At 38.0% G+C, this 18,020-nt stretch overlaps 2 protein-coding genes across 15 annotated transcripts in view; one reads left to right on the top strand and one right to left on the bottom strand.

Moving 5' to 3' along the window:
- Window positions 1-18,020, top strand: part of LOC125779273 (uncharacterized) — an 854,525-nt gene that overhangs the window by 623,811 nt on the left and 212,694 nt on the right. The window lies entirely within an intron of this gene.
- LOC105222136 (retrovirus-related Pol polyprotein from transposon 412) overlaps window positions 8,511-18,020 on the bottom strand; it is an 82,431-nt gene continuing 72,921 nt past the window's right edge. For 12 of the 14 annotated variants that reach the window (XM_049460498.1, XM_049460490.1, XM_049460493.1 and 9 more), the window contains 3 exons: window positions 15,336-15,523; window positions 15,003-15,261; window positions 8,511-9,131 (listed from right to left, as the gene is read on the bottom strand). In XM_049460498.1, coding sequence (XP_049316455.1) covers window positions 15,098-15,261; window positions 15,336-15,523 — 352 coding nt within the window. In that variant the 3' untranslated portion in view covers window positions 8,511-9,131; window positions 15,003-15,097. Of the gene's footprint in view, window positions 9,132-9,295; window positions 9,374-10,005; window positions 10,422-15,002; window positions 15,262-15,335; window positions 15,524-18,020 lie in introns of those variants that run through there. The other 2 variants (XM_049460488.1, XM_049460489.1) reach the window with 2 other exon arrangements.

The following is an 18,020-nucleotide window of genomic DNA, read 5'->3' as shown; positions in this document are numbered from 1 at the left end:
GTTGTATCATACATTTGGTAAAGTTGAAAATCATAGTTTCAATTCCATTTGGTGGGTTTTGAGGCAATTGCATTTGTAAAGTGTTGCCTTTCACCACATTTGCATAGCTTCTTTGTGTATCATTGTCTTTAAGATTTACTGGCTTTGAAATATAGACAGGGATTTCAGTATTTTCGTTAGGAAGAATATTTAACATTTGGTTACTTGTACACTGCGTAGAGTGCAATATGTATCTATGCCATTGGCAGTTTGTGCATTGTATTGGACTATTTCACTTAAGTGGTTCCTCAACTGTAATTCTGCGATGGAGCAGATATATTAGAATGAAAATCGGATGTGTTTCATTTTTCTTAAGTTGATTAGAATTTCTTAAGTTGATTAGAATTTGGCATCAATTCTATTTTGAACACTGGTTGTGGAACTTTGTTTCTGTAAAAAATATTTGCTTCTGATTTAGAACGAAAACCACATTCTTCCAGTGCTTCTTTGATATCATTAGAGTCTACCGAAGACTCTATACCTTTTATCCAACTACTAGGCCTTAGAGCTCTTCAGTTGGTAAGGATAGCAATTTTTGTTATTATTGGACAAGTATTTTACAACATCCATGAAACTTTTTTCAACATATAATATGTTTGAATTTTTCTTTCATCTATGTTACCTTTTTTCAAGCGCACAATGTGAAAATTGTTTGTGACTATTAAAATATTTATTTTGGAGGCCAGCTCATTTGAGCTACGCTCACGCATATATATCGGCGGGAGTTTGGCAGTAAGCCAAATCTGTTGCCATTCACAATTTTTTGTCTTTTTACCATTTGGCGTGCCTGGTCGAAATTTTTTGGTGTTGACTTTTTCTTCTTCTTTTTTACTGGCGTAGACACCGCTTACGCGATTATAGCCGAGTCAACAACAGCGCGCCAGTCGTTTCTTCTCTTCGCTACGTGGCGCCAATTGGATATTCCAAACGAGGCCCGGTCCTTCTCCACTTGGCCCTTCCAACGGAGTGGAGGTCTTCCTCTTCCTCTGCTTCCCGCGGCGGATACTGCGTCGAATACTTTCAGAGCTGGAGTGTTTTCATCCATCCGGACAACATGAGCTAGCCAGCGTAGCCGCTGTCTTTTAATTCGCTGAACTATGTCAATGTCGTCGTATATCTCGTACAGCTCATCGTTCCATCGAATGCGACATTCGCAGTGCCCAACGCGCAAAGGACCATAAATCTTTCGCACAACTCGCAACGTCGACTCATCGGTTGTTGTCATCGTCCAAGCCTCTGCAACATATAGCAGGACGGGAATTATGAGCGACTTTTAGAGTTTGGCTTTTGTTCGTCGAGAGAGGTCTTTACTTTTCAATTGCCTACTCAGTCCGAAGTAGCACCTGTTGGCAAGAGTAATCCTGCGTTGGATTTCCAGGCTGACATTGTTGGTGGTGTTAATGCTGGTTCCTAAATAGACGAAATTATCTACAACTTCAAAGTTATGACTGTCTCTTGAAGATACAACTACAAAGTTATGACTCTTATAGAAGATTGTACCTGCTCGATTAAGTTCTGCAGCTCGAATAATTTTCTCCAGCAGCAGATTGAAGAAGTCACACGATAGGGAGTCGCCTTGTCTGAAACCTCGTTTGGTATTAAACGGCTCGGAGAGGTCCTTCCCGATCCTGACGGAGCTTTTCGTGTTGCTCAACGTCAGTTTACACAGCCGTATTAGTTTTGCGGGGATATCAAATTCAGACATCGCGGCATAAAGGCAGCTCCTTTTCGTGCTGTCGAAAGCAGCTTTGAAATCGACGAAGAGGTGGTGTGTCGATTCTCCTTTCACGGGTCTTTTCCAAGATTTGGCGCATGGTGAATATCTGGTCGGTTGTTGATTTTCCAGGTCTAAAGCCACACTGATAAGGTCCAATCAGTGAGCTTTAATCTTTCACACAATACGCTCAACAGAACCTTATATGCGTTGTTGAGCAGGCTAATCCCACGGTAGTTGACGCAGATTGTGGGGTCTCCTTTTTTATGGATTGGGCATAGCACACTTATACTCCAATCGTTGGGCATACTTTCGTCCGACCATATTTTGTAAAGAAGATGATGCATGCACCTTATCAGCTCTTCGCCGCCGTGTTTGAATAGCTCGGCCGGCAATCCATCGGCCCCTGCCACTTTGTTGTTTTTCAGGCGGGCAATTGCTATTCAAACTTCTTCATGGTCGGGCAATGGAACGTCTGCTCCATCGTCATCGATTGTGGTATCGGGTTCGCCTTCTCCTAGCGTCTCGCTTACCTCTTCAACTCTCGGTATCTATCCCATCCCGCACGTGTTGTGGTCGATCGTAACGTTGCGAGGTAGGCAGCCTGTTTTCTCTCTGCTGCGATACGGCACTCCTCGTCGTACCAGCTGTTCTTTTGCACTTTCCGAAAACCAATGGTTTCGGTTGCAGCTGTACGTAAGGAGTTTGAAATGCCGTCCCACAGTTCCCTTATACCGAGTTGTTGATGAGTGCTCTCAGAGAGCAGGAGTGCAAGCCGAGTAGAAAATCTTTCGGCTGATTGCAGCTTCTCGACGTCGAACCTTCCTTGTGTTCGTTGGCGTGCGTTTTTTGCTGCACAGAAGCGGGTGCGAATTTTGGCTGCAACAATATAGTGGTCCGAGTCAATGTTAGGTCCTCGGAGCGCACGCACATCTAAAACACTGGAGACGTGTCTTCCGTCTATCACAACATGATCGATCTGGTTGGTGGTTTTTCGATCCGGAGACAGCCAGGTAGCTTGATGTATTTTCTTATGCTGGAATCTAGTACTACAGATAACCATATTTCGGGCCCCGGCGAAGTCGATCATGGAGGCTGAATTTACCGACTGAAAGATACCTTCTTTGCCCACCCTGGCGTTGAAGTCGCCAAGCACGATTTTGACATCGTGGCGGGGGCATCTCTCATAAGTGCGCTCCAAGCACTCATAAAAAACATCTTTGGTCACATCGTCCTTCGCTTCCGTCGGGGCGTGGGCGCAAATCAGCGATATGTTGAAGAACCTCCTTTGATGCGGATTGTGGCTAGACGTTCATTCTCCGGAGTGAATGATAGTACTCGGCGACGGAGTCTCTCTCCCACCACGAATCCAACACCAAACTTGCGCTCCTTTATATGGCCACTGTAGTAAATGTCACAAGGACCTACTCGTCTCTGTCCTTGTCCCGTCCATCGCATTTCTTGGACGGCGGTGATGTCAGCCTTTATCTTTACGAGGACATCCACCAGCTGGGCAGCGGCACCTTCCCAATTAAGGGACCGGACATTCCAGGTGCATGCTCTCAAATCATAGTCCTTATTTCGTTTGCCATGGTCGTCATCAAAAGGGGGGTCTCTCATCCGAGGCTGTTTACGCTTTACACCCCCAATGATGTTTTTTTAAGGTGGCGGGTCCCAAACCTAGCGCACAACCCTATGCAGGGGATGTTTCGCCTTCTCACTTTAGCTCGCCTTCAAACGGATGTTCTTAGGCTACCCAGAGGATTCTTGGTCAAAGACCGTAAGTCGTGAGCTGCTTGAGCCATATGTAAAATAATCGTTTCTGGCCATTCCCGAGTGAATGGCGATCAGAGAACTTTCCCCTCTAGCGTGAACTTCTACACATGACTCCATCATGGTCCTTCGAGCCGGATGTTGACTGCTGATTTAATGGGACTCAATTTCAATTTTACATTTCTGTAGCGATCAATATCAGTCTGAACAGATAGTCCTTTTTGCTTGGTCAATTCTCACCTTGCGTTTTATTTTCCTTCGCTGTCCGGGCATAGTGGTTGCTGTAAGCACATTTTTTGTTGCCCGATTGCTGTTTACGTTTTTTTTTTTTATAGTAGGGGGAAGCGTCGAAAGCCGGAGTGCGAAACTTTAATCCGCTAAACCTAACCTACTCCCAACTCAGGACTCTCCCACGGAACCACCGATTAAGTATTACTTCGTGGGAGGGACAGGACATTTAAGTCTCCTCTATTGTGCGGACTGACGGACGCCTAACTTGTTCAAAAAATCGCAGTTTTTTCATTATGGATGCTGACGCTTCGCTGACAGCTTTCCAATTATCAGTCGACTGACACATGTGTGTCGTTAAATTTTCGACCTTAAAACTACCCCCGAGTGTGGTTTTTAGTTTTTCCCTTGTATTTGAAAATCGAGGGCAATTGAAAAATACATGCTCAGAGTCTTCTATATGCTTTGTACATGTCGGACAGTTCGGACTAATGTCATTGTGGAATCTGAAAAGGTAACTTCTAAAGCACCCATGCCCACTAAGTATTTGGGTCAGATAAAAGTCTAGGTCCCCATGCCGTCTGTCTATCCACGAGTGGATGTCCGGTATCAGTCGGTGGGTCCAACGCCCTTTGGATGAGGAATTCCACCGCTCCTGCCACATTTTAATGCTTTTATTCCTCTCCTCTGTCTTTGCCGACACTGTTTTAGGCGCCGATAGATGATATAAACGCTCGAGTTCATCTCCCTGGATGTTAATGGGCGGCATGCTGGCTAATACTTCAGCAGCGTCAGTAGATGTAGTCCGGAAAGCACTTATTACTCGAATTGCAGAAAGCCTATGCACTGCAATTATTTGTTTAGCATATGCTTTTATATCCATTGCCTGTATCCATACTAGTGCTGCATACAGTATTACGGAGCTCATTGCTTTCGCTATCAGGAATCGCCGGCTGGAACGCACACAGCCTGTATTGGTCATCATTCTCGATAGCGCATTGTAAATTTTGTTTGCTTTACTGGATGAATATTCCAGGTGTTCTTTAAATTTTAATTTAGAATCTAATATTACTCCCAGATACTTCAGTGTCAGCTGCGAAGTTATCTCGCACTCCCCTATGAAGAGCTCTATTTGTTCTTCTACCTTCCTGGTGCTTATGAGCAAAACTTCAGTTTTTTGCTCCGCCAGCTCCAGACTCACAGATGAGAACCAATGGCGTAGGCCATTTAAGCACTCATTGCATTTGTTTCTTAGGTCGGCTAATTGTTTGGCCACTGCTACCACCATGAGATCGTCCGCATACGCCAGGGATGGGCACATTTTTAGCCCGCAAAGTTAGCAAAGTGCGCACGGGGGCTAGATGAGGGGAATATCAGTTTACGGAGAGAAGGGCATAACAAGTTGAGAAAAATTGCGAAAAAAATGAATTACATTCCTCCGTAACTTGATGTTCATCGCAGAGTGGTTGCGGCAATACTGACATTGTACACAAATTTAAGGGTGGAAGTTTACTTCATATCGGAATTGTACAGTTGTGTGAACAAAAAGGGTAAACATAATTTGCAGAGTTTAGAGTTTCGCATTAAAATTTGTTTTTATTTACCTTTGCATGGTGGGAAATTTTAATCACTGTTAGGAAAATATATATATATGTTATGTTATGTATCTAAAAACAATTTTATTTAATAAGAAAACAGCATATTTTAAAACTTCACAACACCTTATGGTTATTTCTATTTTGTTCACACCACTGTACATGTGATAGATCAGTCAATGGTGGTGATGCCAGTTGTAAAAATTCATTTTAGTTACAATTGGAAAAACTTTTATCAAGTTGTGGGCTTTTATACGTACATATGCAAGGCAGTTTTATATATATGCATATATAAAAAACGATACTTGTGACCATAATATATATATATATATATATATAATTTAATGAAAATGCTTATATAAATATATGTATATATATATATTAATATTTGTGATATTTTCAGTTTGGTTGTTTCATCAAAATATTCAAAGAATTTAGGTTTTTTTTATAATTGTTCTGTTAAATTCTAAAAATCTAAGTTGCTTCTGGAAATGTATTAAAATAATAATACGCGCTATAGAAAGGGAACACATATTTTCAAAAATATAAGAAATCATCAAATAAAAATATATTTGCGCGGTATGGCATTATTGATTGAGAGTGGCTAAGCACACAAATAGAATACAAACATTTGTAAACATGCTGTGGGAAAATACGTTGCTCTCATTTGTAAATATGGAGTGGTAAAACGTTGCTCTCGCTTCCCTCTTCATGTTTGCCCGCGATGATCCCTTCACCTAGCCCTCAAAATGTGCACTCGTGCCCGCACGGGCAAAATGCCACTGAGGGCTAATGTGCCCATCTCTGGCATACGCTATTAGTTTCACGTCTGTTGTTTGCTGTCTTTTTAGCACCCCGTCGTACATGAGGTTCCATAATAGTGGGCCTAACACTGACCCTTGGGGTACTCCACTCGAGATAGAGTAGCTCTTGGTACCTTCGTCTGTATCAAAAAGTAGCCTTCTGTTTTTAAAATAGCTCAATTGTGTGCCCATTTTGCCGAGTTGAACGCGTTCTTGACATCCAGGGTAATCAGCGCGCAGTACTTTTTTGTGCCACCTTTCCATCTTTTGCCACTTACTGCACATTTCGCAGTATCAACGACTTCTCGTAGTTGCTGTTTACTGCTGACTACGTGCTTTGCTTAATTCCCATTTCAGTTGATCTCTGCGATGACTCATCATCGCCTTTACATTTGTTGTTGCCAGGCTGAACAAAACTGAAGTAGGCATTTAAGGAATGCTGCTACGGATTTGCTGGTAAGGCTGAGTAGCACTCATTATTGTTGTTTTTTTATGTTGTTATCTCTTTGTTTCGTGCACTTTTTGTTTAGGATTAATAATTTGTGTGCACTATTTTTTATTTGATTGTTTGTTTTTAATTTATTGTTACTGTTTGTTTACGATTTGTAAAATCAGAATACCCGGAACGAATTCAAAAACAGGTCCGCACACCTTGAACAGTCGCAAAGAATGTATGGCTTTAGACCTGGAAAATCAACAACTGACCAGATATTCACCATGCACCAAATCTTGGAAAAGACCCGTGAAACGAGGATCGCCACACACCACCTATTCGTCGATTTTAAAGCTGCTTTTGACAGCACGAAAAGGAGCTTCCTCTATGCTGCGATGTCTGAATTTGGTATTCCCGCAAAACTAATGCGGCTGTGACGTTGAGCAATACCAGAAGCTCCTACAGGATCGGAGAGGACCTCTCCGAGCCGTTCGATAACAAACGAGGTTTCAGACAAGACGACTCCCTATTGTTTGACTTCTTCCATCTTCTGCTGCAGAAAATAGTTCGAGCTGAAAACTAAATAGAGAAGGTAAAATCTTCTAAAATCAGCTGCTGGCGTATGCCGATGATATTGATATCATTGGGCTCAACAATCACGCTGTTAGTTCTGATTTCTCCAGATTGGGTAAAGAAGCGAAGAAAATGGGTCTGGTGGTGAACGAGGGCAAGACGAAATATCTCCTGTCATCAAACAAACAGTCGTCGCACTCGCGGTTGGGCTCTCACTTCACTGTTGACAGTCATAGCTTCGAATTCGTAGATATTTTCGTCTATCTTGGAACAAGAATTAACACCAGCAACAATGTCAGCCTCGAAATCCAACACAATCACTTTTGCCAGTAGGACTGAGTAGGCAATTGAGAAGTAAAGTACTCTCTCGATGAACAAAAACCAAACTCTATAAGCCACTCATTATTCCGGTCTTGCTATATGGTGCAGAGGCATGGACGATGAAAATATCTGATGAGTTGACGTTACTTGTTTCGAGAGAAAGGTTCTGAGAAAGATTTATGGTCCTTTATGCGTTGGTCATGGCGAATATCGCATTCGATGGAACGATGAGCTGTATAAGATATACGACGACATTGACATAGTTCAGCGAATTAAGCGACACCGGCTACGCTGGCTAAGTCATGTTGTCTGTATGAACGAAAACACTCCAGCTCTGAAAGTATTCGACGCCGTTTCCACTCCATTGGAAAGACCAGGTGGAGGAGAACCTGGCTTCTCTTGAAATCTCTAATAGGCGGCACATTGCAAAAAGAAGAAACGGAAAAGAAAGAATAACAAGATTTAAATCATCGACAACACAATTTTAATTTACGAACAATATTCCATATTTTACTTTCGGACATTATCTTGAAAGCAGTATTATTAGAAACGTTATCACAATTTTCCTATCACATGGTACATTATACTGAGTTAAATTGAATTTTAGCTACCCCTCGTTAGGACTCTCGTATGGATGCCTTCGGGGTGAGAAGGCTGTTTGCTTCTTGAGCTAACTCGTTTCACCGACACATGAGAAGTCCAATAGTAGACTATAAACACCTATGTACGTGAAGCAACTTGATCCATTACGCCATTGCATTAGTAAGGGAATAATAAAGTCTCCCTCTGCCTTTTTTGTAGACTTCGGTTCGATCTTCCGGCAACTCAGTGCGCCATTTATCGGGGTGACACTTGGAGCTCCATTTAATGTAATTTCCGTTTGAATTATTTGCTGATTATCAGTTCGATCACTAACACTCTTGAAAGTACTTTCCGACGTTGATCCTTACAAATTACGATAATGTAAAAAATTCTGTTGTACCGAACTCTTTGATGCTTCTTCTAAACTGAGGTGATTAAAAGTAAAAACATGTTTTATGTACATATTTTTATTAAAAAAAATCATTTAACATCTAAACTAATATTTTAATGTTTATAAATTAAAACAAAAGCTATTGTTGAATTTTCTTTGTTATGTATCATAATTATCTTTGTTATATTATATAACATCTGACAGCAATGTATGAAAATGCTAATCATCATTAAAAATTCATTAGTCCTATATACATTAATATGACTCAATGTTTGGAGTTCCACTCTTACGATTCTAACAATCAATTCATTTTTCATATCTTATATAACTTGGTTGATTTTTATTGTTATCCGTTCATCATATATCGTCCTTTTCGGACTGTTATGTTTTATTTGAGGATATTTTATATTTAATTAATTGGTTTTTTTTTGTTAATTCTTAATAATTTGTGTTTCATTTATTTGCATTATATAGGTATATTTGTTGTTACTGTGTATATTAGTTTCATTTCATTACATTATTTTCAATTAAGTGTATTAGTATTATTGTTTTTCTTATAAATCTTTTAATTAATGCGGTATTTTGTTGTTATATATGTACTTATGTATATAGGGAACTAAATGAGGGATGCGTAGTTACCACAACACCAGGATATCTTTACATAATTCCATTATAAGTACTGCAATAAAAAACACATAAATTATTTCAACAGTATTTTTTAGTTATGTGATGTTAATAATATAGTAATATTTCAGTATAATTAAAAGCAAGGTGTAAAATCCAATTCATAACAGTTCTTTCCATCTCAAAATATTCTATACAAAATATTACAAACTTACTTACCCCCAATAGGATATACTGAAATAAGCTTTATTTTTTAAAAGATCAATCTTGGGAAAATTGGTTAAGTGTCCACAGATCCTGTATTTTAAATATACGGGATAACATTTGAATTATTTCATATTTATTTAATTTTTTAATCGCAGTAGGCGGTGAATATTTAACAAGAACCGTTATCTCTAAGCGAAATATTTATAAAGAAAGAGGGTGCTAATTTGCTTTCATTGTTTGTTTAGTGGTGACAAACAAGACTACATGTGAGTTATTAATTATTGTTGCATAAGTAATTTAATTAGCTGATAATATCATATATTATATTTTTAATTTTTTTTCGAAATCATAAAGAATGTATAGCGGAAAAGTTTTAACAGAAGAAGAGAAAGGAAAAATTTTTATATATTATGAAGAGGGTTTGTCAAATCGAAACATTTGAAGACAATTAAACCGGTTGAAGAATATTGTAAGACATTTTTTACAATAGAGAACCAATTACAGAAAAAGTAAGAGAAGTGGGAGGCCTCCAAGCATGAACGAAAGGCAAAAACCTTGCATTAAACGACTTGTTATGAAGGAAAATGTAAGTGCGAGATAAATAAAACAACAAGTTTTATTCACCACATCACATCCACAATTTGGAGACAGAACTTCGACGAGTACAGCAATTATTAAGATGTGAATTAGAAAGTATTTATGACAAAAAATGCGTCAAACCGTCATTGACCTACAAACACAAGTTTTTTATTTTGTTTTCTTTTGGGATGACAAGTGGAAAACCATTATTACTGACGAAAAAAATCAATTTAGATGGCCCAGATGGTCTCTAAAAATATTGGAGGCTCAAAGCAGAAATGTAAGCGACGAAGTTTTGGTGGCGGATCACTCATGGTATGGGAAAACTCCAATTTGCTTTGTAACAACAAAAATTAATTACTAGATGAAGTTCTAATTGATTTCGGAGAGGAATTTGTTGGAAATGAATTGATTTTGCAGCAAGATTCATCGTTCCAAGACCACGGTTGATTTCTTGCTGGCTCGAAATATAAAATTTCTCAATTGGCTTGCAATTACTCCCGACATAAACCCTATGGAAACCCTTCGGTGCATCTTATCAGCCAAGGTCTTCGAACGCCTGGAAGAGATTATTATTAACATTTTACTTTTCTCTTAAATATAATATTAAAAATAAAATGCATAATCAAAGTGGCTTTATAGTTATTTCGTTCTGCTTATTCCAATTATGTTTGAGAAAACTTGCTTAATTTAATTTTTTTCCTAAAACTAACTACAACATTAATTGCAAAATTATACGTTTTTCTTTCATTATTGAGCAAAAGAAAGTGGCTTTATAAATATTTCGCTGGGTGTATAGCATGTACTGTGTTGTGCACCCCTTAATATTACAACTTCGCAACGAACCAAAAAAGTAAAAAAAAGAGTGCAGTGGTTATGGTTTTAATATATACGGAGTGGATAACGGGACGTCGCTCAAGCCTAATGTTATTAAACACTTCAGAAATCTTATAAACTTAAGGGGCCCAACTAGTCTGACAAATTAAAAAAATCGATTTTTGATAATTAAAAAAAAATTGTTGTATCAATTGTTTTGAAATTATCAGAGTATATTTAAACATGTTGAATGTGAGAAATTTAAAAAATAAAATAAAATTTTTGGAGTTATACGAAATCTCCGACGGCGCTAAATAAGGTCCCCTACTACTGGAGTGACTCCAGCCTTTCCGTGGATAAAACCTAAAACTAAAGAACTCTTGTTAAATAAGGAGATATTCTGTGATCAACAAAACAATAAAGAATAAATAAAATGGCGGCATTTAAAAAAGTTGGATTTTACTCCAACTATTGATCGTATGAAGAATTGTATACAAAACTGGCAAAAAAATTGCATGATTCGAAAAATGCTATCTCGAGAAAACACGTTTAAGCTGGGGCTGTTACTCTAAAACTATGTATTTGAAATACCAAATTTTCATATATTATTTTTAAAGGAATATACTATCGCAATATGAAAAAACAAAAAAAAATCTTTTTTTCAAAATTTCGCACTAGGTGTGTATCTTTAGCTAACTCAACTAAACTTAGAGAGAATTAATCAAATTCACATAATAATTACTTCCACCTTGATATTTGTTCAAAACTTCTTGAGATGCCATAATCTTCGAACAATTAACATCAGAACTAGCAGCTTTGGTTAGTACAAAAATCGGACTTATGGGTGTAAAACCACTCACCTTAATACTCTCATTCGAACTTTAAAAATTTATAATCAGCTATAATACCCTTCACAGCTACTCCTTCTGAACAATTTCATCGGAGATTGTAAAATTGGCAGCTATAAGCTAAAGGGGTCCGATCTAAAAAATTGGTTCGAAAGTTATAGCACTGTCTTCGATAATAATCCAGGCAATATTTCCATATAAAATTGTGTTTTAAACAGGAACTTGAGTTTGATTAATCAGTTTGTATTGCAGCTATATCCTGTAGTGGTCCGATATCGACAAATGAGCAGGTAATTGGAGAGCAAGAGACATGTGAATTTCAGATCACTGTCTAAAAATCGAGGGACTAATCGTATACAGTACGTTCATAATATAATAAGTTTTTCCTTTTCGCGATCTATTCGAGCAAAACGTTTTTTGCAAATTAACATTTGTACAATTGCGACGAGTGACGAGTATAATTTGGCAAGTTTCTTACTAGCTTCCTAATGTGTCTCAGCATCAGAAACTTTACGAAGCAGCCTTTCTGATGAAGCAAATAGACTATTAGAAAAACTGCACAGTATTTAAATAAGAATTGTACATTTTTGAAAAGATGATCCGACTAATAGGATGACACTGAAAAATGAGTACAAAGCTGTTGCTTTCCTTTTAAGTTGAAACCACTGCTCAGTCTAAAAGAAGCTACACAAATGTTCTTTAAAGGGATTGGATACGAGTATATCTCAAAATACAATACGGGACAGAATGTCAGTCAGTGATCTGGGATCTCCCAGAAGTACTCTAATGGAACCACTACTTTGAAAACACACATTGATAAAGGTTTCATAAATAACCATAATTGGAAACTGCAAGAAGGCAATGATCCGAAGCATATGAGCAGCTTCTGTACTCAATGGAACCAAGAAAACCATATTGTGGCTTTAGATTGGCCATTACAGTTACCAGACGCCAATCCAATAAAGAATATTAGGGACTTTAATTAAAGCCAACATATAGAGAAAGCATTTAACGACAATAAAAGATTTCATTACTCTAGAACCTACTTCCTGCGGAAACTAAATTAAAAGTTACCGTACAAAACAACGCAATTTCTATAATTACTACATTTTTCTTAACGCTACGACATGATAAAATCGACTCAGCTCATGATGCTGATCATGTATACGCTAAAATTACACGTAACACACTTCATATTCTTGTGGCCCAAGGCTAGCGACCAGAGAGCGAACGGAAGCTCCCAACTTCATCATGAGAAGACTTTGATACAATCATCACCCAGACTGACTCTGCTGAACCACATCAAAACTAACACGCGCTGTTAGGAATTCTTCGATAACGATATACAGAAACAACTTAATTTGTATGCATACTTTTTATAGGGTCGCCGACATTTCCTTCAGGGTGTTACAAACTTTGTGGCAAAATTAATTAAACCCTGTTCGGGGTATAATTACAAAAAACAAGCAAAAAATTCAGACCAGTTTTTGCCCGCGGATACCGAACAAAATTTCTTTAATTCTTAGAGTTAAGCTGTATGTACATACATATGAATGAGTTAGATGAGATGTTCTGCTCGGCGATGGAGCACACGTTCCTTTGCCCAACCATGAAGAACAACAAAGCGGCGGGCCGATAGATTTTCGGCCGAGCTATTCAAACACGGTGGCGAAGAACTGATAAGGAGCATGCATCAGCTTTATTGTAAAATATAGTCGGCCTAATGATTGGAATTTAAGTGTACTCTGCCCAATCCACAAAAAGGGAGACCCCACAATCTGCGCCAACCACCGTGGAATAAGCCTCCGCAATATCGCGTATAAGGTTCTATCGAGCGTATTGTGTGAAAGATTAAAGCCTACCGTCAACAAACTGATTGGACCTTATCAGTGTGGCTTTAGGCCTGGCAAATCAACAGCTGACCAGATATTCACCATGCGCCAAATCTTGGAAAAGACCCTCCCACTTCACTGTTGACAGTCATAGCTTCGAATTCGTAGATATTTTCGTCTATCTTGGAACAAGAATTAACACCAGCAACAATCTCAGCCTCGAAATCCAACGCAAAATAACTCTTGCCAGTAGGACAGAGTAGGCAATTGAGAAGTAAAGTACTCTCTCGACGAACAAAAACCAAACTCTATAAGCCACTCATTATTCCGGTCCTGCTTTATGGTGCAGAGGCATGGACTATGAAAATATCTGATGAGTTGACGTTACTTGTTTCGAGAGAAAGGTTCTGAGAAAGATTTATGGTCCTTTATGCGTTGGTCATGGCGACTATCGCATTCGATGGAACAATGAGTTGTATAAGATATACGACGACATTGACATAGTTCAGCGAATTAAGCGGCACCAGCTACGCTGGCTAAGTCATGTTGTCTGTATGAACGAAAACACTCCAGCTCTGAAAGTATTCGACGCCGTACCGGCCGGGGGAATCGAAGGAAGAAAAAGACCTCCACTCCATTGGAAAGACCAGGTGAAGAAGAACCTGGCTTCTCTTGAAATCTCCAATAGGCGGCACATTGCAAAAAGAAGAAACGGAAAAGAAAGAATAACAAGATTTAAATCATCGACAACACAATTTTAATTTACGAACAATATGCCATATTTTAATTTCGGACATTATCTTGAAAGAAGTATTATTAGAAACGTTATCACAATTTTCATATCACACGGTACATTATACTGAGTTAAATTGAATTTTAGCTACCCCTCGTTTGGACTCTCGTATGGATGCCTTTGGGGTGAGAAGGCTGTTTGCTTCTTGAGCTAACTCGAAAAGCCACTCGTGGTACAGATATTTTTTTTTGCATTTCACCGACACATGAGAAGTCCAATAGTAGACTATAAACACCGATGTACGTGAAGCAACTTGATCCATTACGCCATTGCATTAGTAAGGTAATAATAAAGTCTCCCTCTGCGTTTTTAGTAGACATCGTTTCGATCTTCTGGCAACTCAGTGAGGCAATGAAGTCCCACCGAACCAACAAAAAATTCGGAGTAAAAAAGACTGATGAGGACGCATTTATTGGGGTGACACTTGGAGCTCCATTTAATGTAATTTCCGTTTGAATTATTTGCTGATTATCAGCTCGATCACTAACACTCTTGAAAGTATTTTCCGACGTTGATCCTTACAAATTACGATAATGTAAAAAATTCTGTTAAGCCCTTCCCTGAACCTAAGAGCGCTCTTCGGAGCAATACATCAGCCGGCTATGTCCACGGAAAATATACATACGTATTTTTCAAAATGCGAAGTGAAATAAAACCCAATGTTTTGAAGATGAGAAAATTTGGAAGTTTTTCAGCAGATTTGATAGGCATTTTGGTACCCAAAAGTGGCGACACTGATAAGCGTACGTGTGAGGTTAGCTTAAGGAAATGTGCTAAGAAATATTGACCGCTGGTCTATGTATGTATGTCCTCGCCTTTTGCTAATATGTACATAATTATACAAAAGTTACCTCAATATCAATATTCAAGCCTGCATTGGGCGCCCGTTAGTTTGTTTCTGTTTCATTCAACTAATTAAAAAAGACTTCGTCGACTAGTGGTTCAATCACCTTCGTCGACACATATTGTAGTTGGAAGCCGTCTGTGATATGATTAAGTTTTGGTACCGATACGCAAAAGTTATGATACATGAAGTGGCAATTGTTAAATATACTCTCGTTTGCAAGACTATATTGCTTCTACTTGTTTGCATAGCTGCGGGTTGCTCACCTAGAAATGAACATCAGGAAGGTATGAAATTATATTTATACTAAAGTATTATATAATTCAAAGAGTTATTTTACCCGTGAGTACATGTACCCTCACAGAAGCTGGTATTGCTCCGGTTGGTACACAAGTATAGTTCCCAGAGTCACGTAGCGAAGCTCGAGTCAGCATTAAACGACTTGTGGTACCTACATCCGTTTTTTCAGTTTCTAAACTGATTCCGCCACGTTGAGAATCAAAGTCAACAACCGATGCGCCATGATACCTACATAAAAGAAATATTTTCAGATAAACGACTTAAATTAAATATACACACTTAAATAATATGACAAAACGAAAGAAAAGTGAGCTCCCACACCAACCGATTTAATGTCCTTGATGGTTGAGTTTATAAGTGTGTTAGAGCTGTATAATGATGAATAAGTATAAAAATAAGGTAAAAGTTCAGGAAAGCGGCTTTTCCGAAAACGTGCACGAATTTTTCATGTCTTAAAATTCGTGTTTTTAATTCCAATTTACGAATATATATGGCGCGTTATCTATTTTTCTCTTATTTTGCAATAAAAACAATAAAAAATATTACGATTTTGCACGATATTTACGCTATAAATGGCACCACTGTTCGAAATTCAATTGAGCACTAGTGATACAAACAGTGATCGGGTTCGAAATATCGATACTCTAGATATTCGAGACTAAACAAGAATTGACAAAAATGGGAGATATATAATAAAGGGTGATTTTTTAAGAGCTTGATAACTTTTTTTTTTAAAAAAAACGCATAAAATTTGCAAAATCTCATCGGTTCTTTATTTGAAACGTTAGATTGGTTCATGACATTTACTTTTTGAAGATAATTTCATTTAAATGTTGACCGCGGCTGCGTCTTAGGTGGTCCATTCGGAAAGTCCAATTTTGGGCAACTTTTTCGAGCATTTCGGCCGGAATAGCCCGAATTTCTTCGGAAATGTTGTCTTCCAAAGCTGGAATAGTTGCTGGCTTATTTCTGTAGACTTTAGACTTGACGTAGCCCCACAAAAAATAGTCTAAAGGCGTTAAATCGCATGATCTTGGTGGCCAACTTACGGGTCCATTTCTTGAGATGAATTGTTGTCCGAAGTTTTCCCTCAAAATGGCCATAGAATCGCGAGCTGTGTGGCATGTAGCGCCATCTTGTTGAAACCACATGTCAACCAAGTTCAGTTCTTCCATTTTTGGCAACAAAAAGTTTGTTAGCATCGAACGATAGCGATCGCCATTCACCGTAACGTTGCGTCCAACAGCATCTTTGAAAAAATACGGTCCAATGATTCCACCAGCGTACAAACCACACCAAACAGTGCATTTTTCGGGATGCATGGGCAGTTCTTGAACGGCTTCTGGTTGCTCTTCACCCCAAATGCGGCAATTTTGCTTATTTACGTAGCCATTCAACCAGAAATGAGCCTCATCGCTGAACAAAATTTGTCGGACGTAAAGCGCGAAACACATTTCGAACCGAACACTGATTTTGGTAATAAAATTCAATGATTTGCAAGCGTTGCTCGTTAGTAAGTCTATTCATGATGAAATGTCAAAGCATACTGAGCATCTTTCTCTTTGACACCATGTCTGAAATCCCACGTGATCTGTCAAATACTAATGCATGAAAATCCTAACCTCAAAAAAATCACCCGTTAGAAAAATATTATTAATTGGAAAAATAAAAAGAAATTAAAATATCGATTTTCTCAATATTCGAGTCTGAAAGAAAATTGGTAAAAATGAGAAATATGTACATAATAGAAAAATAATGATAATTGGAAAAATAAAAATAAGTTAAAATATCGATACTCTCGATATCCGAGAATGATCGAAAATTGGTAAAAATGAGAAATACGAGTGCTCGAAAAAAAATATCCCTGGTCGGTCCAAAACCCCGGTGTTCATAATTCTTCTGTGTCCAATTTCTTCTTCTTTCTGCAATAATAATGAATTATATATTTTCCTATTATGTATTTCTCATTTTTACCAATTCTCGATCAGTCTCGAATATCGAGAGTATCCATAATTCGAAAACGATCAGTGCACGAATCAATAGTGGCCATTCGAGTTTACAACAGTGATAATTTTGAACATAACTTTGCCATTTTCGTTGAAGTGAAGTGATTGTGAAGTTTTTCATATTTTTATAAAAATAACATAAAAACCAATTTCTCTTATTGATTAACTAAAATACATCAATAATTACGTGGATAAAACTTATAGAAAGTCTATTTTAACATCTAAAGACGCGTAAAGTGTAAAAGTGAATTTATCATTTTGGGAAATACGATGTTTTTTGATAAAAACAAAGAAAATATTGATTTTAAAGGCACGCGCCATACATATTCGTAAAGTAGAATTAAAAACGAGTATTTTAAGAATATTGGTGCACGTTTTCGGAAAAGCCGCTCTCCTGAACCTTTACTAAAAATAAAAAGCTTAATTCAATTATTTAATATGTATATATTAGTTTAAAAAAAAGCTTTTTAAGGGACAGACGTACGGACATTCAGACCATCAGTCGGATTTCAACTCGCCCCATCATCCTTATCATTTATGTGCACATAACCCTATATCTAACTCGATTATTTTTAGGTAAAACAAACAACACTTCGGTGAACAAAACTATTATACAAACACCCCTATTATGTGCACTTGACAAATTCAACATATTTATAATTTGTCAAAATTTGAAATTTATCAAGCATTTGGTATTCTGTGTCTGAAATAAAAAGCTC

The sequence above is a fragment of the Bactrocera dorsalis genome, chromosome 6 (genome assembly GCF_023373825.1).
Source record: "Bactrocera dorsalis isolate Fly_Bdor chromosome 6, ASM2337382v1, whole genome shotgun sequence".
Lineage (NCBI taxonomy): Eukaryota > Metazoa > Arthropoda > Insecta > Diptera > Tephritidae > Bactrocera > Bactrocera dorsalis.
The sequence above is the reverse complement of the archived record's forward strand: the minus strand, read 5'-3'. Positions and strand labels throughout refer to the sequence as shown.